Raw genomic sequence first — 20,946 nt, forward strand, 5'->3', positions numbered from 1 at the left:
TGCCATCTCTCGCCCAAATTACCTCTCAGGTGGCCAGAATGAATCATAATGTTTCATTATGTTACCCTCATTTACGGTTAATCAACTTTGATCAAGGATATTAAATTTACCATTTGAAAATCCACTTGGGTTTCCCTTTTCTTGACACACGGATGGCAATCTTAAGGCCGTGAATTTCTCAAATGTGTAATCTGGGACCACCCACTAACACCATAGCTCTAGTCACAGTTAGTACAGGGTTGTTCACAGAAATCAACTTCATTTACGTTGGCCAAGCATGAGCACATCACCAGGAATTTGGCTTGGACGTAGAAGGAAGGGGAGGATGGAAAGGGAAGTGCCATTTTTTGAAAGCTGGCCATGTGCCGAGATCTCTGCATACCTTGTCTCATGTCATCACAGAATGAATCCGGGAAGCAGGAATTATCTCAATTTCGCATACGTAAAGAAAAGGAAGTCTTACATTCATCCGTCCATCACTGGAAAGATTTACAATGATTCTGAAGGACAGGCAGTGGAGTTTTAGGTTTCAGGGGCAAGAGCAGTTTTCAAAAGTCTTTGAGTCCAGTGTGCGCAAGTCAACAAGCAGTACCTGGTGTGCAGGAGTACTCGTGGGTGAGTCTGTCTTGGGTCTCGACAATTAGCAATTGTGTGACAATCATTCTGTTTCCTTCTGCCTGACCCTGGGAGACATGTCAGTAATGGATGTGCAAAAGCGGGTCTGTTTTATGTCTTAATATAATTTAAGATGAATTGTATTGAAAAAAATGCTGAAGAATGAATGTGTCAAAGTGGGTTCACTGTGTATATTGACTTTCATGTCATCCATCTGTCATGAATGAATGATACTTTGCAATGGGCTGGTGTATGACAGTGAGGACCTTAGGGTGTGAAGGCTTTTTGCCTGGTCCCAGCAGCATCTGCCCCTTGAAGTTTGTTTTCTCCCACTGCCTCCAGGCCCCATTGATACCCCGAAATAGATGCTGGGTTATGAGAACCAGCGAAGTCCCCTATGTCGTCAGTCTTAAAAATAATTTTACAAGTCCACATATTTGTTCCATTCTTGGAGTAGTTTTAGTGTATGTCTTTAACTACCAACGGTATAAATAACTTGACATCATAAAAAAAAAAAAAAAAAAGGAAGGCTTAAAGAGGTTGTGTAACTTACTCAAAGCCCATATATTAGTAATTAGAAGTTTAGGATTTGGATCATCTTTTCCTGCCTCCAAGGCCCAAGCTCTTTGCAATGAGGTTGATGCCGCCATTAACAGGAATGAGACCATGGAGGGGAATTGAGCAGCCACAGGAAACAGGCTCCAGCGCCATCCCTGCTACCCGCTAACTATAGGCGGCATCAGCCTGCTAAATCCTCATTCCCCTCATTCTAATAAACACTTGAATGGCATTTAGTGGCAATTTGTATTTGAAACACTGTACTGTGTCTCACAGGTACAAATACGGGTAAAGCAGATATGTGTCTTCTAGGGGCTTCTAGTTCAGTGGCAGAGACAAGAACATAATAATATAATTTCTAAAAATGGAGTAGATGATAAGATAGAGCTATGATTAGGATAAAAGAAAGAGCACAAATGCAGAGTTCAGTGGTGGTATTTACTGGTCTTTGTTTCCCACTCAATGACAAGGTCCGTGATTGGCAAAACCATGTCCATTTTATGCTCTTGTTCTCCAGTACTTGGAGAGGGCCTAGCACATGGTAGGTGTTCAATAAATATGTTAGGTATGAATAAATCAGGTGGTGCCTGAGCCAAGACTTGAAAGATGAATAACAGATAGCCAAGCAATGATAGTTAGAAAGAGTGTCTCAGGGAGAAGACCATGACAGAAGAGCGGGGTATGTATGGGAAGCTAATGCCATTTAGTTCTGTGAAAGCACAAAGTGTAAGGAGGGAGGAGGGAGGGGGAGGTGCTGCAGAGATAAAAGTGGGCTTGTATGGGCTAAAGACTCAAAGCCTTGTACCTAACAGTCCACAAATAGATTCCAGGGATTTCACGGACCCCCTAAAATAGTAATAAAAACTGCGTGAGCCTGTGCATAAATGTGAATGTGTACTTTCATGAGGAAAGGGATGTATCACTTCCACAAAATTCTCAAAAGTTAAGAACTCTGTGGGCAATGATGAGCTATTAAAAAGTTCATGGGCAGGCAAACCTATCAGAATATCATTTTAGGGTTTAGAGCCATAAATGGTTCCAACTGCAGTGTAGAAGATGGAATTCCTGACAGTAATACCAGTGGTGGAGAAACCAATAGAGATCGCTGCAATAGTCCAGGAAAGAAAGAATGAGATCCTAAGCCTGATCAATGATATTGGAGATGAAGCAGACAGGGGAAGATTTGAGAAGTATTTAGATCAGAGGATCAGGATACACTGATGGCAGGTGTTATATTGGAGAAGGAAGAGAGGGAGGAAAAGGCACCTGAGGTTGACTTCCAAGTTTCCAACTTGGGCTGATAAATGGTGCCATCAAATGAGAGGAGGAAATCATGTAGCTTTGAAGAGGAAAACAGTGAGTTCAGTGTGAACAGCTGAGTTTGACATATCAATAGGACCTGCTGGACAATTGAATGGTCCTGAATATGACCCTGAAGCATGAGGAGAGATCTAGGCTAGAGATGATGATTTAAGTCATCCCTATCTAGATGAGAGTTTAAACTATGGGAGCAAATGAGACAACCCATGGAGAGTTTTAGAAAGAAAACCAGCCATGGACAAGAATGGATCCATCAGTCGCACAATATCATAAATGTACTTAATGCCACTGAATTGTACATTTAAAAATAACAAAATGGTGTATATAGCTCCACAATTTATAAAGAGGAGAAAAAAGATGACTTCCTAGGGCATGCTGACATTTAAAGGGTTAAGTACAAGAAGAAGCCCATGAGGGAAGTGGAAAGGAATGGTCAGAGATAAGAGGGAGACCGGGAGAGTCACAGATGCCAGAGGAATAGAATTTCAAAAACATGCAGGGCAGAGTGGGTGGATGAGTTAGATCATCCCTAAGGTGCCTATCAGAAATAACAGAATATATAAGCTCTGGAAGAGAGAGAATTTTGATCTTTAGGCTTGCCCATCTAGAACTGCTCAGCAGTAATAGAATGGCTTAAATTTCATCTTTCAAAATAAAACTTGCCCGTGCTTTGCCAGTTTTGTCTGGGCAGGAAACAGCTCAGACCAGCTGCTTGGGATGGTTCTAAATTCCACTCAGAATACTGGAATGTGATGCCTCCGAGGTGCCAGTCCTGTGAACCCCTTCCTGGTGCTCACAGAGGGACAGCGGCAGGTGTGCAGAGGCCTCCAGCCTCCAGCCTCCCTCTGCCCAGTGGCTGATGCGCCTCTCACTCTGCCCTCAGGGTCTCCCCTTGGAGCAGAGTGAAGCAGACATAGTTCCTTGATCTCTGCTGTTTCCATCTCACCAGGCTTGTCTTTGTAATTAGAACAAGCAGATTGCCATTGTCACAAGGTTAGTGGAACAGAGCTGCCCCCGCTAAAGGGTCTCTTTCCCTTGAAGGCACTCTAAAGTGCTTCGTAGGCACCCTCACTCTGTGCCAGAGAAAGGGGGAGAGGGAGTGGAGGGCAGGCCTCTGGGGAGCCTCTCATCATCAGCTGCATCCCCAGGTGCCCCGTGGAGGGGAGAATCCAGAGAAAGACCTTTGCCGGCTCTCAAGAAGCTCTAATGGGTCCTCAGCTATTTTCCTGTCATATTTCTGGCAGAGATTGGCTAATATCTCTTCAATGTGGCAGAATCAACCTACTAATTCATTGTTTCATGTTAAATGTTTACAAGATAGTCTAACCGTGGGAAAGCATCCAAGTATCTTCAGTGGCTTCAGTGATACAGTGTTGCTACTCAGAATCTGCACAACCTAGCAAAGACTGTAGAACTACAGCAAACCCACCAGCCACCAGAGAGGCTTCTGATAACCTCTTCCTTCAGAAATTGACCATACTGTTGTTGTAGAAATATAATTGTTTTAGTTACCTGGACCTATCCTGGGGTTAGTTAAAATAGGAGATATTGGGGTCACTGTCGTGAGGGCAATAACGCGTGCCTCTTTCCTGCCTTGATTGTGAATAAACTGAAAAATGAGGCCAAAAAATGATACATGAAAACCTCAGCACAGCATTACTGTGAGTTGGAGATTTTGGCTGAGTGTGGCAGCAAACAGGCTGGAAACTGAAGCCCAGAGCTAAATAGATTTACCAGTCTGATTGCAGGCAGGGGGCCTGTCCAGGGAAGGTGCACAGCCAGAGGCAGAGTTATGGGGCCTGATTCACTTAAGCTTTAGGGACCCTTACTTGTATGGGTCCCTGCTAGGCCCTTCTAAGGCCAGGGGAGCGGCCCTTATAATTTTGCATTTGTATTTTTATGTTCTCTTTCTTAAAGAGCCTCCACAAAATTGCATCAAGCCCCACAACACCTGCTTGCATGGAATAGCAGAGAATATCGCCTGCTCCCTCCAAGCAGCACACTCCCAAAAACGGGGAGAGAGGAGCCAAACATGATCCGTTTACACTTTGCTTATTTACTGAATGAGTGCAGGGCAGAGACAGGCCTGGAGTTACACACACTGAGTGCCCCAACATGGAAAGAAACATTAGGAGGGGCAGGAAACATTCCCTCCTTAACCAACACAGTTTTCAAGGCCTCACTGGAGGCACTTCATCAGCTCCACAGTCACCCCACGCGGTGGGCATCAGGCAGAATCCTGGTGCAGGCCCAACTTTGAGCTGGAGGATTTCACAGTTTCTTTATGTTGAACTTTCCCCAGTCTCCCACTAATCCCTCTCCATTCTATCCTCCTCCGTTTCCCACAAAACAAAACAGAAAGGAGCAGCAGTGTTTGCTGCTGTACCATCCAGAAGCCTGGTTCTCTCCCATTATACAGCAAACAAGCCCTGGCAAGATATTTCACTCCCACCCCATGCCATGCATTAAAAATCCAAAATTGCCTACATTCCACCTGCCAAGCAAGAGATGCTTTCATTATTGAAGTTCCAAACGTATACCTTTGAGAACAATACCTTCTCGTCTTAAAAGAGAGGTCCTCATTTTGTGAGTTGGGAGTAGAGGGAATTAAAGAAAGCCATGATGCAGGGATTTGGCCATTCAAGCCGGGCAGCCTTCAGAGAATGTCATCTCTAATGACACATGCCCAAAGGAAGGAGCGGGACTGAGCTTGTCCTGCCTTCCTATTTAATATCGCCTGTCTGCCTCCTTAATAGTGGGCCTCTGTGTGAACATTTGACGAGGCTTAAAAATATTCCATTGAAGAAAAAAAGGATGATCCCCCAACAGGAAGGTGCACCCCCATGGGCTGCCTGCTTGACCACAGAAGTGCTTCCAGCTCCAGTTGCTCATCTGAGAACTCCCCCCACCACTTGCTGTTAAAATTGTTAAAATTAAAAGCCATGTTGATTTTTTAAAATTTATTTCCATTTTTTTTTCATAAAATAAGAATTGGACTTGTGTTGATACTTAGGCTGTTGAGAAAATAACATTGGTAAGACTCCATGTGTGGCTGTTTGCTGTTTCTCCCCCTCTGGAATCGTTTGTGGTGAACTACATGCAGGGGCTGCCTGGTAAGGGAAGGTGGCACTGCCAAGGGCAGCAAACACTGAGAATCTGCTGGGCTGGACAGGTCAGCTTCCGCTCTCATCTGTGTCATAAAGTCAGGTCCATGCAGGTCCCCACTCCAGACTCCCCCTGCCCAATGCGGACTCTCAGATGGATCACGGAGAATGGATCTGAACGTGTGGGTCGGGGAGCACCCGTTCTCAGAGCTGCCTTGCGCCCTGCCAGCCCTCATCTGAGATGAGGCCTGGGCAGGCACAACTCCGCAAGGGGGACCTCTGGCCCAGATGGTCTCACTTAGTTCCAGAGTGGTGTCTATGCGGCCCTAAGGTCTCACCTGTCCTGGCCACCCTTTCCCTGGTGAAGAGGGAGAACAGAGACCAAGCTCACACCAGTCCTGAGTTAGGCTGTGAGCAGTGGTCCCAACCCTCCTGGGGTCCAATCCAGGAAGGAGATCTTGGGAGCAGGTGGCGGTTAGCACAGAGTATGCCAACGGACAGTGAACCGGGGCACAAGAGGGCAGCATGGAGGCCAGAGCCCAAGTAGTCAAGGCAGTCTGCCCCAGAGTAAAACAGTGCAGAGCGGAGCCAGGCTGTGTGGGGTCAGGCTATGCCGTGTGAGCTCTGCTGCACTCCATGTGCCTCCCAGCCACTGGCAGAGCCTGCTCCTTAGCACCCGGGTGTCTTCATCTTGGAACATCGTAAAGATGGAAAAGGACTGGTTTAGCATAACCGAACTATTTTGCGAATGAAGCAAATACTATTTACTAAACAATGCAGCTGTGCATCTATTTCTATTCTAATATTGATGTACATTCAATAGGTAACTAGAGCCTTTCTTACATTAGCTGTCAGTCCCTCTTCACAAGGTAATTGATTAAAACTCCAAGCCAAGAATCTGAAGGGAAGGCAGCCTCTACCATGGTCCCCCTCCCTCTCTGACTTTCCTCTGAAGTCCACATTCACCCATGCTGTGTGCATATCCACGCTGGGTCATATGAATGAACTGCTTCTATCAAAGCGGAAGGAGCAACTGTAAACATGGTCTCAACTTCTGTTGCATCTGCTTAAAGTTTAGTCTTTAAAGTACAGATATTTCTTAACTAAATTGTTATAAATCTGAAGTTATAGTGTAATAGTTAAGTGTGGGAGGGGGTGTCAAGGTTCTAAAATTAGACCACATGGATTCAAATCCCAGTTTTGTAACATTAACATTGTGAACATATAAAAATAAGTATGTCCATAGGTGGTATGTGGAGGTCTTGAGTGAGTTACATATCTTCCCTGAGTCTCAGTTTTCCTCATCTGCAAAAGGGGGTAATGGTTCCTACAAGGCTGTTTTACTGAGGCTCACTGAATTAAATGAGAGAATGCATAGATAGCACTGAGCACAGTGGTTAGCTGTTGTTAAGTAAGTTAGCACTGAACACAGTCGTCAAAATCCAAGCGTTTCAAGAGTGACCTCGGGAAATGACACTGCCCAGAAGAATTGGGCAGAATTGCAGCTGTCCTACACCTGGGCCTGCTATTTGAATCTTTCCCTCCTCCAGTCCATACTCTCCAGTGTCCACAGCATTTGCTTTCCAAGAAGCAAATCTGATCACGATGCCCCAGTGTCACCGGGTTAAAGCCACTAAGGGTTCCCCTGGGCTCAGGATGGAAGCCACACTCCTCAGCCTGGCTTGTGTGTCCTCCCACAGTGGGGACCCCACCTCCTTTCCACCCGCACTCATGCTGTACTCCCAGCATGAGGACCTCCACTACCCCTGCCCCACCCCAGGCATTTGTGCTTGCCTTTTTGTGCAGGAATGCTGACACCTCCTTGGCCCTGCTCTGCGGAGTGTCACCTCCTCAGTGAAGTGCTAGTTCCCAGACACTCGGCTCTTCAGTACTTGGCTACTTGCTAAGAACAATAGCCGGCTAGTCTGCTGTGAGCTATGGAACCAAACTGCCCACGTTTAAATTTTGGCTTCTCCACGTGGCCATCAGCAAGTTTCTCCATCTCTCCCTGCCTTGGTATTTTTAGTGAGATGAGAAAGACAATATTATTGAATTCACAAGATTGTTAATGAGAATTAAATGAGTTAGCATAAGGAAAGCATGTTAGTTCGTAAACCCTGCTTGTCACATAGTAAATGCTCAGTGAATGTTCACTGTGCTAGCAACAATGTTATTATCATCGTTGTCATTATTCTTATTCAACCAAAATGTAAGCTCTTTAAAAATAAAGACTGCCTATTTTGTTCACTACCTGACACAAAAAGTACAGGATGTACAGCTCTTGAGTAATGCGTAGAACACTGCCTGTGGTTAATTGTTTATATGAATGCCCTGGCCCCATTAGCCAGTGGAACACGAGCATCTTAACTAGCCAATCAATCCTGTATTTCCTGGTTCTGCTTAATGGGGAAAGCATAGACCCTCAATAAATGTTTGCTGAATGAATAAATGAATGAACCTCTGAGGTTGCATGTACATGTTATCTCCTTCTAAAACGTCAGCTTTAGCTCTAAGTTTATCAAAAAGTCATGCCTTTCCTTCTTTTGAACTGGATATCCAGTGGTTTCTGGAAGATCTCAAAAAACGGACAGTACATGGCTGGGCGCGGTGGCTCACTCCTGTAATCCCAGCACTTTGGGAGGCTGAGACGGGCAGATCACAAGGTCAGGAGATCAAGACCATCCTGGCTAAAATGGTGAAACCTCTTCTCTACTAAAAATACAAAAAAATTAGCCGGGCATGGTGGCGGTCGCCTGTAGTCCCAGCTACTCGGGAGGCTGAAGCAGGAGAATGGCGTGAACCTGGGAGGCGGAGCTTGCAGTGAGCCGAGATCGCACCACTGCACTCCAGCCTGGGCGACAGTACCAGACTCCGTCTCAAAACAAAAAAACAAAAAAAAAAAAAACAGATAGTACGTTTGGGGGCTTTATCCCAGAGCTGTCTCCAGAGGAGGATAAAGTTCCTCAAGGAGTGTCTGCCCCATGCATTTCCACCCACCAGGAACCCCTTTTCTGCACCTCTCCCCTTCCTGAGCCCCCCGCTGTCTTCCTCCACCACAGCCAAAGGAACTGGGCCTCATTAGGGCGATGGTTTGCTCCTCGTTAGGGGCACCAAGCTTGGCTGGAGAAAAGCCAGTCATCACTTTATCCAAAGCCAGGAAATCTCCCAATGTGGAAGCCTCCTCTCTCCTATTCTGCACCAAGTCCTTCACTCTCACTACTTCATGGAAAACCTTCTTCTAGAAGGAAGTGAAAAAATTCCCCCAAAATATATCAGCCCTTCTGCTTTAGTTCATCCACCTAAAGTGAAAAAATAAAACCAGGGAGAGGGGAAATTGTGTATAATGTGAATAAACGTAGTCTGTAGACTTTATTGAAGTACTGCTGTTTTGTGAGCCTCTCACTGACCAGAACCACTTCTTATTCCAGATGCAGATAGATTTATGATCTGAAATGCTCACCATGTTTTTTACCCTGGAGAACTAAAGGGACCGTGAGTTCCAGCTCAGTGTTTGATAAGATAGCTTACATCATTTTATCCCCATGTCAGTGCAGTGAGGCAAGTGAGGTTTATTATCTTCCTGTTATGAATGTGGGCTGTAGAGACTGAGAGATTAAGAGGGTTGTCCTTGGCCAGCCCTAAGTTTGGAAAACACACGTAATTTCATTCTGTCACTACTGAGCCCATCGCTCTCTGCCATCACCCGTGTATAAATGTTGTAGCCCAGAGCATCCCCTCTGCCATGGCTTGTCCATCGTCTGGCCCCTGCGCTCTCTTCCCTCCCCCAGCTACCCCTGGGCTGCCCAGCCCTGCACCTGCCTGTGTGCGGCTGCAGCTCCCCTGGGGGCAGTCTGGCATTCCCAAGCCCTGGCTAGGGACCAGAGGTGTTTAGTTCCCTGGCTTTTTGGTCAAAGACATTCCAGGGAGTTTCAACAAGAAAGAGCTGCCTTTAAACAGCTTCCAGAAGCCCCTGCTGAGCACTCACAGTGGGAGCGAGCCACGTCCCAGCTCTGCTATTCACCTGCTGCGTTACCCTGGACAGACCACCCAGCCTCCCTTCACTGTAATGGAGGAGAGGGAGCAGCTTTGAGAATCTGATAGTGCTGTGAATGGTCTCCCCTGAAGACACTTGCACTAAACATCCCAGGTATCATTTCAGGAGGGTCACAGTGTCTATCCACTGAGCCCATGTGGGTACCCCATAGATCCCCTGCCCCTGGATAAGAATCCCTGGGCCCAGTGAGCTCTAACACCAAATGAGAAGCCCCCCATAATGAGAAAATAAACTACTGAAGTTTTCTTTAGTAAAAGTTCTTTATGAAAGAAACTAGATTCTTTATCAAAGAAACTAGATTCTTTCTTTATCAAAGAAACTAGATTCTTTCTTTATCAAAGAAACTAGATTTTAAAAGGAAAATTACCGTAAACCCACTACCAGTAAAATTACTATTAATAATTTAGTAAATACAAATTTTAAAAGCTAGTAAATATCAGACAGTCTTTCTGTCTCTCTCACTTTCAACATACATATACATAAATCTACTCATTATACCAGGAGTGTTTTGTCATCTTATTTAAATATCATTTAAATATTATTTGACAATGTGGCTGGGCACAATAGCTCACACCTATAGACCCAGCACAGGGGGATGCCAAGGCAGAAGAATCACATGAGCCCAGGAGTTCAAGAAAAGCCTGGACAACAAAGTGAGACTCCATCTCTACAAAAAACAAAAAAAATAATTAGCCCGGCATGGTCACGTGCACCTGCAGTCTCAGCTACTCAGGAGGCTGAGATGGGTGGATCCCTTGAGCCCGGGAGTTCAAGGCTGCAGTGAGCTATGATCACACCACTACACTCCAACCCAAGTGACAGAGTGAGACCCTGTCACAAAAAATATGAATAAATAATTATTTGACAATATAATGTCTACATAGTAACCGATTGCATGGTAATTCTGCAATGCATTATTTAACTTTCCCTAATTGCTAACCATTTATGTTTTCATTGTTATTATCTGTACAAACATATCTGATTATTTTCTAAAAATGGAATAGCCACTTCTATGCAGAAGGAAGCTTTTGATACCTATCACAATTTGCCCCCTGTCTCCTAGAAAGTTTTGCTGATTTGCACTGCCAGTAGCTGTAGGGAGGCAGGGTGGAGGGGACTTAGACCCGTGTTCCCAAGCGGCTTCCTTGAACCAGCAACTCAGAATGTTGATACCAAGTGGGGCCTCTGTTTGCTAAAAGCCATCTCAGTCCACAGAAACTGTGTCTAAGACTGGCCTCGCCACATTTTGAGGTGGATAAAACTGGTCTTGGATGCCTTCCTCCCTCCCTCATTCCCACATAGCCACTTGATCTGACTGTAGCCCCTTACCTCCCAGGTTCAGCAGCAGTTGCTCTGCCCCTAACCCCTGGATTCACAGACACTACAAGGCTTTTCCCATCCCATCAGCAGGCTATAGACTTTCCATCGACAGCTTTATGAATCTGTTACATGCACTTATGTGAATGGGTTCGGGGGAGCAGGCTGAATTCAGAGTACAACGGTCCTGAGTCAGCCCAGGCAGAGACTGGGACATCAGACCCAGTGAGGAGGCTGTCACCGGGCAGGGGATAGTGTTCCAGGGCCAGATGAGCAGTGGGAGTCCATGTTCATGCCTGCTCTGTCTCTTATAAAGTTAGTCCTTCAGAATGTTCCTCAAAGAGAAGAACAAGGCCTCTCTGAAAAGATAATTTCATTTCCCTTGAAAATTGGCTAAACAGAGTGTGTTGCAGGGCCATGAGTCCCAGAATGATGGGCGGAGTTTCAACCATTTGCTTGGCAAATTGTGCTGCTCTCTGAGCCTTAAATCTGCATATCGATGATGGGAGTTTGGGGAGGGAAGACCACACATGGTCCCATCCCGCTGCTGACCGCCTCTCTCTTGGCCCCCACAGTCTGACGGCTCCATCCTGGCCATCGCCCTGCTGATCCTGTTCCTGCTCCTAGCCCTGGCTCTCCTCTGGTGGTTCTGGCCCCTCTGCTGCACCGTGGTAAGTGCCCCAAACTTCAGGCCATGGAAGGCGAAGGGTGACATAAAGTTCACGGACCATGAGTAGAGAGAAAGGGATTTTTAAAAAACTAAAGATGGGAGACAAATCTTGTGTTTTTTAATACAATTTATACAAAATTGATGTGAACTGACATTGATCAATGGAACCATGAGTCATCAGCAGTCAGTATGAGTTAGGGCATGAGATTGCCAATGGCCATACCCCTTGGGTGGGGCAACTGGAGTGACCACTCTAGTTTTGGTGCTTAAGAAAGAGCCACAGGACACCATAAATGATGAGTGTTATTTGACATGTAATGAACATTTATGCCTCTGTATGTACGGTACACACACATACACACACACATTTGTTGAGTTGCCCAAGCTATACTCTTCTAAGGCCTCCCTGATCTTAGTAACTAGTCTATCTGAGAAAGTGTCTCTGGCCTGACCTCTTTATTTTCAACAATAACGAATGGCACTTACCTTTATTTCATTGGTTTTAGCAACTTTTGTAGGACATACCTACTGTGTGTCCAGCACTGGGCTAAGCGCTTTGGCTACAAGATCAATAAAAACCTGCCTCCTCCTTATCATTGTCATATGGAGTCACCACACGACAATGTCTCTCCAAAATAACTTAGGGCCTGGAATAATCCACCCTGACGATAATCCCAAATGGTAAATGTCTGGCTGTCAATTTCTGTTCCCTGGCTCTTAGACTGGGAAAAGTCCAAACAAAGTAACAGCCTAATAAAGAAAAAAAAACATTCCCTGTGACATGTCTATTTTTAGCCTGTGCCATGCCTTTCTGTGAATCCATGTGTGCTGTGGAGTCCGTGAGTGTGAAGTGGCCACTGTTCCACTGCCATGGCATCTTCATTTCCTGTATTTTAGTTCTTCCATGGAAGAGCCGCAGGGTATAATAGACAGTGAGCCTCTCCAGGACTCATCTTCATTTTCCCTCTGAAACTTCAGCATTTAGCACACAGTGTGAGGGAGTTCACATCTGTGTGTACAGCTGAACTGAACCAAGGCCACAGACAGAGCACTGGGCTTGAAAAGCAAGGGGAAATGGCTTCGGATGACATGTTAAAGAGGTGGCAAATGCATGAGATGAGAGGCTCAACCAAGATGTGGACCATGTGGCAGGGACTTCTGGAAAGGGTTGAATTGCAGCAGACAAGTGTGGAAGGAGAGACCCAGCACAGGCGTAAGTCTTGGGTTAATTAGTACCCTCCAGGCTGGGCTGGATTTCACTGAGATTTTAAACAGATTCTTACCAGAGCAGCTCCAAGAGTTAAATATTGTTTTAAACACTTAAGGCTACATAACCATTTTATTCTGAGGGTAAAAAATCCTAATGAGTCAGCCCGAGTCCTTTCTATGGAGATTCAAAAACAAGCACATTTTCAAGTCCAGAAAAAGAAAAGAAAAACCTTACAGTGGGTTCTTAAAGAAGAGGTGGGCAGGCCTGGTAGCAGCAGGCAGTGAACACTATTATAGTCCCTTTGATTGTTTACAAACAGTTACCTCTGGGTGAGGACAGCTAGGACCATTAGAACAGCCAAGCAGTACTCCACCGAATACCAGCTGTGTGACCCTAACCAAGTTTCTTCACCTCTCTCTCAGTTTCCTTATTGGTATAATGAGGACAATAAGAGCTCCCACCTCATGGTTAGATGGTGAAGACTATAAAGGAACATATATATATGTGCTTAGAAAGCACCTAACACACAGTAAGTGCTACAGATTGTTATTATTTAGAAGTATTTTACCGTAATAGGAATCTATTATGATACTGTGTGGCATTCAGTTTCTATTCTTGGGAAATGTTTTCAAAATAAACCTTTTGTTATTGGAAGCAGTGTCACCCAAGGCCAAATTGAGTTTTGCAATATTCAAAATATTTTTCAATGAATTTATCTGGTTAAGTCCCTGCTGCTTTGGAAGGCAGCCAAAATGTCTTAATGTGGTCTGACTTGGTAAGTCTTAAAGGATTTCTTTATGAGGGTTGATCTTAGAGATTCATTTTTCCTGTTTAGGATGTCTATTTAAGCTGCCTCCTCTCCCTCTTTCAGAAAGCTGGCTTGGGCTCCAGTGCTTGGTCTGACCCCTAAAACTACTTGCTGATCACTTGCTTTCTTGATGAGGGGTGATGCTCCGGAGCAGGGCAGGATAAGGCCATGTGTTTCCTAAACAGTATACTCAGGAATGAAGGCAAACGTGGGCCTCCCATCAGAGTTTCATTCAGAGGACACGGGGAAGTTTCTCTCCCCTAAGATACAGCACCCCTCACCACAGTCCCCAGATGAATAGAGGGCATTCTTGTAAACAATGGTCCTCAAACCTTCCTCTGTCACTCTTCCTGCGTCTACCCCAAGGGTGGGGAATGCCCCTCAACCTACTAGCAAAGCCGCATCTCAATGCTGGAGCAAAAGCCAGAAAGCAGAAAAGACCTAAAAAACGTGGGGTATATGTCTGCCGTGTGCCTCCTCCTTCCCGCTGCAATCTTTTCTTTAGGAGTGATACTCAAAATATTTAACAACCTGCAAGGCTCCCACCCCCGCTGAGCCACGCTTTAAGCCCCAGTGGCCGGGTATGTGAAGGGGTGGGGGATGAAGTCCTGCAGGGTGGCTGGGTAAGAGGGCAGGCCCAGTTACTAACTACGAAGAGCAGCTTTAGATGTACTGGCCAGGACAAGCAGACCAGGCACAGGGGTTACTCTCAGGCCTGGCTCTGTTCAGCATCCTCCTGCTTCCTGCTGGTCCTGTCTGGAAGAAGAAACCTGATGGGTGAGGGTGACAGATGATGCCTACCCACTGCACTTGGCCTTTCCCTAAGGACCCCACTCCCCAATTTGGGCTTCTAATGTCCAGCCAAATGGAACCTGAATTAACTTGTTGCCAGCCTGCCAGATGTAATCTACCAGTAATGACTGATGGGAAGAGAGATGACTGACCACATCTTGAATCAAAACCTTTAGTGTTTCCCAGCTTGTTCCTCAGTATCCCCAGGCTGACCTCTGGCTTTTAAGATTCCTATTTATTGGCAAAGAATACCCACCTTGAAGGGGAGAGTGGAATTGGACTGTGCACACTGGGCTTATTTACCTTTTCAAATAGGTAATTCAAGGGGTTAATATTTTACCAAATAATAATAACAATAAAGCCCTGCCTCAGTTCCACGAGGGACATTTCCAGAACCCTTCAAGTCACGCCATGTCCACTCCATCTACTCATAAGTTTGGTCCAATATTACTGAAATCTCAAAATTGAACTTTAAAAAGAGGACAATTAGGAAATCTAAAACAGAAAAGGATCATTTTTTTAAAAAATTGCAATGTGTTAGAAGAGTAAATGTTACGAATGGCTTGAATGTGTAGGGGGAAGATGCCATCAATGAATCAATGACATTACGGCACTAAAAAGTTGTAGAAAATGCAGGTATCCCTGAGAGTCTACCCTTACCCCAGCCAAGAGCCAATGCCCTGATGGGAGCCTGCAGCCCAGCTAGGGGGTAAATTTATGTACACAGAGAAAGGCCATCATATCCTGCCTAAATTTCAGCAGGTAGTAAGACACTGGAGGATTCTGGTTAGTAATGGCGACTGGCTCCCCTGAATGAGAAATCTGGAGTATAGAAGAAATCCCTGTCGGGGCTCTTGGTTTCCTGACCCCATGTTGACACTCTGATAAACAACCCAATTCCCAATCTCCCGTCTGTCCCTATACCTACACCTTCCCAGTGGTATGTGTTCTCCTCTCCCGCTCCCAAGATACCAGTCACCTCAGAAGAGAGCAGCCCTGCTTGCTGACGGGGCCACTGCACATTTATGAGGGCTTCAGCACTCATACTTTAGCAAACTGCTAACTTACCTCTACAGATAAGAGCTCCTCCCAAACTGCAACCATTTCCCTGGAGTTCCCTGTACTATCTCTGGCCCTCTCATATTCAGTAGACAACCTGCTGTTCTATCTCCATGAGAAAACGGAAGCTGTGCTGTGAGAAATCCTTGCACTCCAGCACCCTCATATGTGCATCCTCCTCCAGCATCCCTCTCCCTCCCTTTCCACTGGTGTTCTTCATTTCTTCCTTTCTCACTCGGCAAGGGTGGGGAATGCCCCTCAACCTACTAGCAAAGCTGCATCTCATGCTGGAGGAAAAGACAGCATCCTTTCCTTTCCACTGGCTTCCTCCCTCTGCCTACAAACATATGCCAGCCACCTTTATCCTTTAAAAAATGTATCTGTGTTAGTCTGTCCTCATACTGCTACAAAGACATATATATATCTGAGATTGGGTAATTTATAAAGAAAAGAGGTTCAATTGGCTCAGTTCTGCAGGCTGTACAGGAAGCATAGTGGCTTCTGCCTCTGGGGAGGCCTCAGGAAGGTTCCAGTCACGGCTGACCGCAAAGGGGAAGCGAGGCATCTCACATGGTGGGAGCAGGAGGAAGAGAAGAACGAGGTGGGAGGTGCTACACACTTTTCAATAACCAGATCTCAGGAAAACTCACACACTATCACAAGAACAGCACCAAAGGGATGGTGCTAAGTCATTCATGAGAAACCCACCCCCATGATCCAATCACCTGATGGATCAGGTGATGACTGATGGCTGCAATCAGCCAATCACCTCCCATTAGGCCTGTCTTCCAACATTGGGGATTACAACTGGATGTGAGATTTGCGTGGCAACACAGATCCAACCCATGTTAATCTCATGCCTTATTTCTCCTTCATGCTACTCTCTTCTCCCTCCCCTTCCTTTCGCCCACACACTCCTTTGCAGAGCATCCACTGTCCACAATTCCTGTCATTCCCTCTTCCTCCCACTGCACCCTGAGCACCATTGCCATTATTTCTCCAACCCTTCACTTGCAAAACGGAATTTCCCAGCCACTGGTCTCCATTCATTTCTCATTCTTCTTTACCTCTTTCAGCAGTAGGCACTGTCGACCTCCCTCTCCTTTAAACTGCCTCCTCCACTGGTGTCTCTTGGCTCTTCTCCTATGTCTCTGTGCAGTTTCTCCCTGTCTCCCTCATGGGTTCTCTTTCCTCTGTTTGCCAATTGTTCTCCAGGGTTGCCTTCCACCCTCTTCTCTAACACCTTGTCCCTAGTCAATGTCACCAGCTCCCACAACTTCAACTACTTAATGTGTTTACCCATCACTGGCCTTGGCTCCAGAGGACCAGCCCACATTAAAGGGACCAATGGACATCTCAAATGCAGGCATCTCACCCTCCACATACCCCCCGCTAAACTCTTCACATTACCCCCTAAACCTGCTTTTCATCAGTAGATGTGCCATTGTCCTCCAGGCTGCCCAAACTAGGGACTGCAGAGCAACCGTTGATGTCTTCTTTGGCCGCTCCTTGTCTTATCTCACTTTGGAGCTGCCTACAGCACATCCTTTCCCACACCTCATCTTATCTCACATCTGTCCACACCCTCTACCCCAGCACAGTCACGGTGCCTGTCACTCAGTAGTTGCTTAAGAAATACTTGTGGAATGAAAGAATGAATACCATTGTCTTACTCTAGGATTCCACATCTCCCACCTGAATTATTTCAGCAATTTCCTAACTGCTCTTTTAGTCTTTCTCACCTTCGTTAGAGAGACTTTTCATTTTTAAAAAAGGCAGCCAGGTGATGAGCCTACTCACTACCCTGCCTAGAATCCTCTTGAGTGTTCAGCAGCTGTAAAACAGAGTTCCCGTTCCTTGGTGTGGCATGGTAGGGCTTTTCCATCCTGGCCCCACTTCTCCAGCCTCACTTCTTACCTTCCCCTCCTGTGCATAGTCTCCCTTGGCACCCGTGCCTGCTTCTTTCATAGCACTGATCATGCTGTGAAAATTGCCTGTTTGCTTGTCTGCCTTCCACACCTTACACACCCATTTTTTTCTCATCTCTGGCTTCCCTCATCCTTTGTGGGCTGCCTGATGAAGCTGTTGGAAGCCAAGGCTGTAGGTCCCCAGAGCATAATACAGTGCCTGGCTCAAAGCTGCTGTTCAGTGTATCTCAAAGTTCATTAGCAGCCAAGTGGATGGAGGATCAGCTGTGGGCACACTCTACTCTTTGGGGCTCCTTAAACCTACCAGGTACTTCCTTATCATGATCTTTTTGCTCATATTATTTCCTCTTGTTGAAATAGTTTCACCTTCTTTATCTCCTCTATAAACAATTCTTCCTTCAAAGTCCAGCTCGCTGTTCACTCCATTTCAGTAGCATCCTGCGCACCTTTTCCTCACCTGAGGAGGATCAGCCGCTATCCCACTTGGTTTCCATGGCATTTTTCTCACACCTCTATTAGAGCATTTGTTCATTCCATCACAAGTATTTATGTATATATCTCTCACTGTACAGATAGTCCCCAACTTATGGTGGTTCAACTTAGAATTTTTCGACTTTATAATGGTATGAAAGCTGTGCGCGTTCAATAGAAAGCATACTTCGAGTACCAATACAACCATTCTGTTTTTCACTTTCAGAATAGTATTCAATAAATTATGAGATAGTCAATATCTCATAATTGTTCTGAGCACATTTAAGTTTGACTAGGTAGGCTAAGCCATGATGTTCACTAGGTTAGCTGTATTAAATGCATGTTCAACTTATGACATGTTCAACTTACAATGGGTTTAATCTGGACATAGTCCCATCATACATCAAGGAGAATCTGTACCATGAACTCCCCCATGGCAAGGAGAAACCAGTCACAGAAACTAATCCCAAAATAGAGTACAGTGCCTAGTACATATTATAATTTGTGTATTTTCCAAATCAGACTAAAAAGCTAAGTCTTCTTAGGGGAAGAGTGTTAGATACAGAAGGAGCCCACAGACCCATGGAACTGTAATGAGTGGTTGTTTCATGGGGGTTTGTATTATTCCATTTCATGACTTACATGTACGTTATATGCAATATTTTATATGTCTCTAATATTACATAACAAAGGACATTTAAATCAGTTTCTTAAATAAAATCCTAGAAATATGTCTATTTTATTGGGAGGTTAATGGTATATGAGAAACCCCAAGTGAAAAGATCATAGCATATTTTGCAAAATGAAAAAGTTCTGGGCAGGGCACAGTGACTCACACCTATAATCCCAACACTGTGGAAGTGCCGAGGCAGGAGGATCACGGGAGCCCTGGAGTTTGAGACTAGCCTAGGCAACATGGTGAGACAGTGTCTCTATTTAAAGAAATAAAGTTCTGGAAATTAGTTGCATAATTATGTGAATATATGTAATACTACTAAACTGTACACTTAAAAATAATTAAGATAATAAGTTTTATATTAAGTGCTTTTAACCACAATCCAAAAGAAAAAATATCTTGCTTTTAAAGCTGCAATTTGTCTGCAATCCAGCTAGTTAAACCACCACACTATTTAGGTCAAATCAAATCACTGTATTTCTGTTCAAATAATGGCAATTTTTTTTTCAGTATATTGGCAGAGGCTCATGTCCATGCATTCAGAATTTCTTTCTATATAAACAAAATTATGTTCTCCCTGTCTTGTTTTCAGTGACCTTGTAGGTATCTTATGAACAGCTTTTAAAGAATTATGTAACAGATCGTGTTTAATTCACCTAATTGAATTTCAAGGATAGTTCAACAAATAAGCCCACTGGACATCTCCAATGACAAATTGCAAAGGACAAAAATTAGTCAAGAATTTGATATGCCTTAAGTGGAAATAAAAATAAAGCATTAAAATAATGCTCTTCACACCATTAAGAATAACATTTAATTTGTAGGGCCAGACAACCCAGGCCTAACATCACCAAAAGGATTTTGGTTTAATAAAAACACAACTGAGACAGGCAACTTCTGACGCAGGCATCTTGGGCCTAATACTGATTGTGCTTTCTTGATCGTGTTCCAGCCTCCACCCATTCCCATCTGGACATGCCTCACGCTACAGCTGACAAGATTATTTCTCATTAGCACACAGAGCTCTGCCATGACCTGCCCTCACCTCCGGGGGACAGATACATCACACACCTTACACACCCATTTTTTCCTCATCTCTGGCTTCCCTCATCCTTTGTGGGCTGCCTGATAACCCTCAACCGCCATGCTTATGCCTGCCAGTGAAATGGAAAGAGGCAAGTTGCTGTTAAAGTCAACTGGGTTTCAATGCCCCATCTTCCTCTACCAGTTAAAGGATTAGTCCAGTCCTTTAACCTTGATTTCCCCCATGTGAAAAACTAGAAAATTGGAACCATATTGTCTCTAAGGCTGCTTCTTCATATTCGTACCTTCTCTAAGTGAATCTGTTTCTCCCTTTCAAGATTCCCTGGTCTGTGTTCTCAAACTGGTTACATATTGAAACCACCTGAGGACTTTTTATATGATACAAGTACTCAGGGGTAGCATTTCCAAACTGTATCAGGGCAATCATACCCTGCAAGTACGAATAGGTGCACTTCAGAACAAGAGGTATTTAGACAGTGAGTTTGAAAGACATCCTTGGCCGGGCGCGGTGGCTCAAGCCTGTAATCCCAGCACTTTGGGAGGCCGAGACGGGCGGATCACGAGGTCAGGAGATCGAGACCGTCCTGGCTAACACGGTGAAACCCCACCTCTACTAAAAAAAATACAAAAAAATTAGCTGGGCGAGGTGGCGGGCGCCTGTAGTCCCAGCTACTCGGGAGGCTGAGGCAGGAGAATGGCGTAAACCCGGGAGGCGGAGCTTGCAGTGAGCTGAGATCCGGCCACAGCACTCCAGCCTGGGCGGCAGAGCGAGATTCTCCCTCCTCAAAAAAAAAAAAAAAAAAAAAAAGAAAGACATCCTTAAACTAAGTTGAATCACTGTCTTTACTGCGAGACTTCTCAGAGTCATTAATAGGATAATTTGCATGTGATTCTTCAAATTTATTTTGACCCTAGAACTCTTCCTTGGCCTGTCACTACCTGTACTCTCCCAAACACCTATTAACATACTGACATCTGGAAGGACACTAGTATTCTGCCAAATACTATTTGAGAAACACAGTCCTAGAGAATGCTGAAGCAGCTAAAAGAGCAGGTTCCTGGATCCTAAGGTGCAGCCTCTTTCCTGCCTTCCCTGGAGGCTATATCAATATCAATAAGCTCGGACATCTTGTGAACATCATCAACTCACCCTTGTTCCCTCTGTGCCCTGTTCAGATCCCGCTGACACTGCTAGTGTTTAAAATCAGCTTTCCCGTAACCCAGGCAGAGACCAGAGGTTCCTCCTGCAAGCCTCAGGGAATCTGATTTCATGGATTTATTTTGCGGTTTCACTTCACAGAGTTTTGCAGTGACACTGGC

At 45.1% G+C, this 20,946-nt stretch overlaps 1 protein-coding gene across 3 annotated transcripts in view; it reads left to right on the forward strand.

Annotated features, from left to right (window-relative positions):
* ANTXR1 (ANTXR cell adhesion molecule 1) overlaps nucleotides 1-20,946 on the forward strand; it is a 238,291-nt gene that overhangs the window by 127,054 nt on the left and 90,291 nt on the right. For 2 of the 3 annotated variants that reach the window (XM_023224036.2, XM_023224037.2), the window contains exon 13: nucleotides 11,544-11,639. In XM_023224036.2, coding sequence (XP_023079804.1) covers nucleotides 11,544-11,639 — 96 coding nt within the window. Of the gene's footprint in view, nucleotides 1-4,410; nucleotides 5,449-11,543; nucleotides 11,640-20,946 lie in introns of those variants that run through there. The other variant, XM_023224038.2, reaches the window with a different exon arrangement.

The sequence above is a fragment of the Piliocolobus tephrosceles genome, chromosome 15 (assembly GCF_002776525.5).
Source record: "Piliocolobus tephrosceles isolate RC106 chromosome 15, ASM277652v3, whole genome shotgun sequence".
Taxonomy (NCBI): domain Eukaryota; kingdom Metazoa; phylum Chordata; class Mammalia; order Primates; family Cercopithecidae; genus Piliocolobus; species Piliocolobus tephrosceles.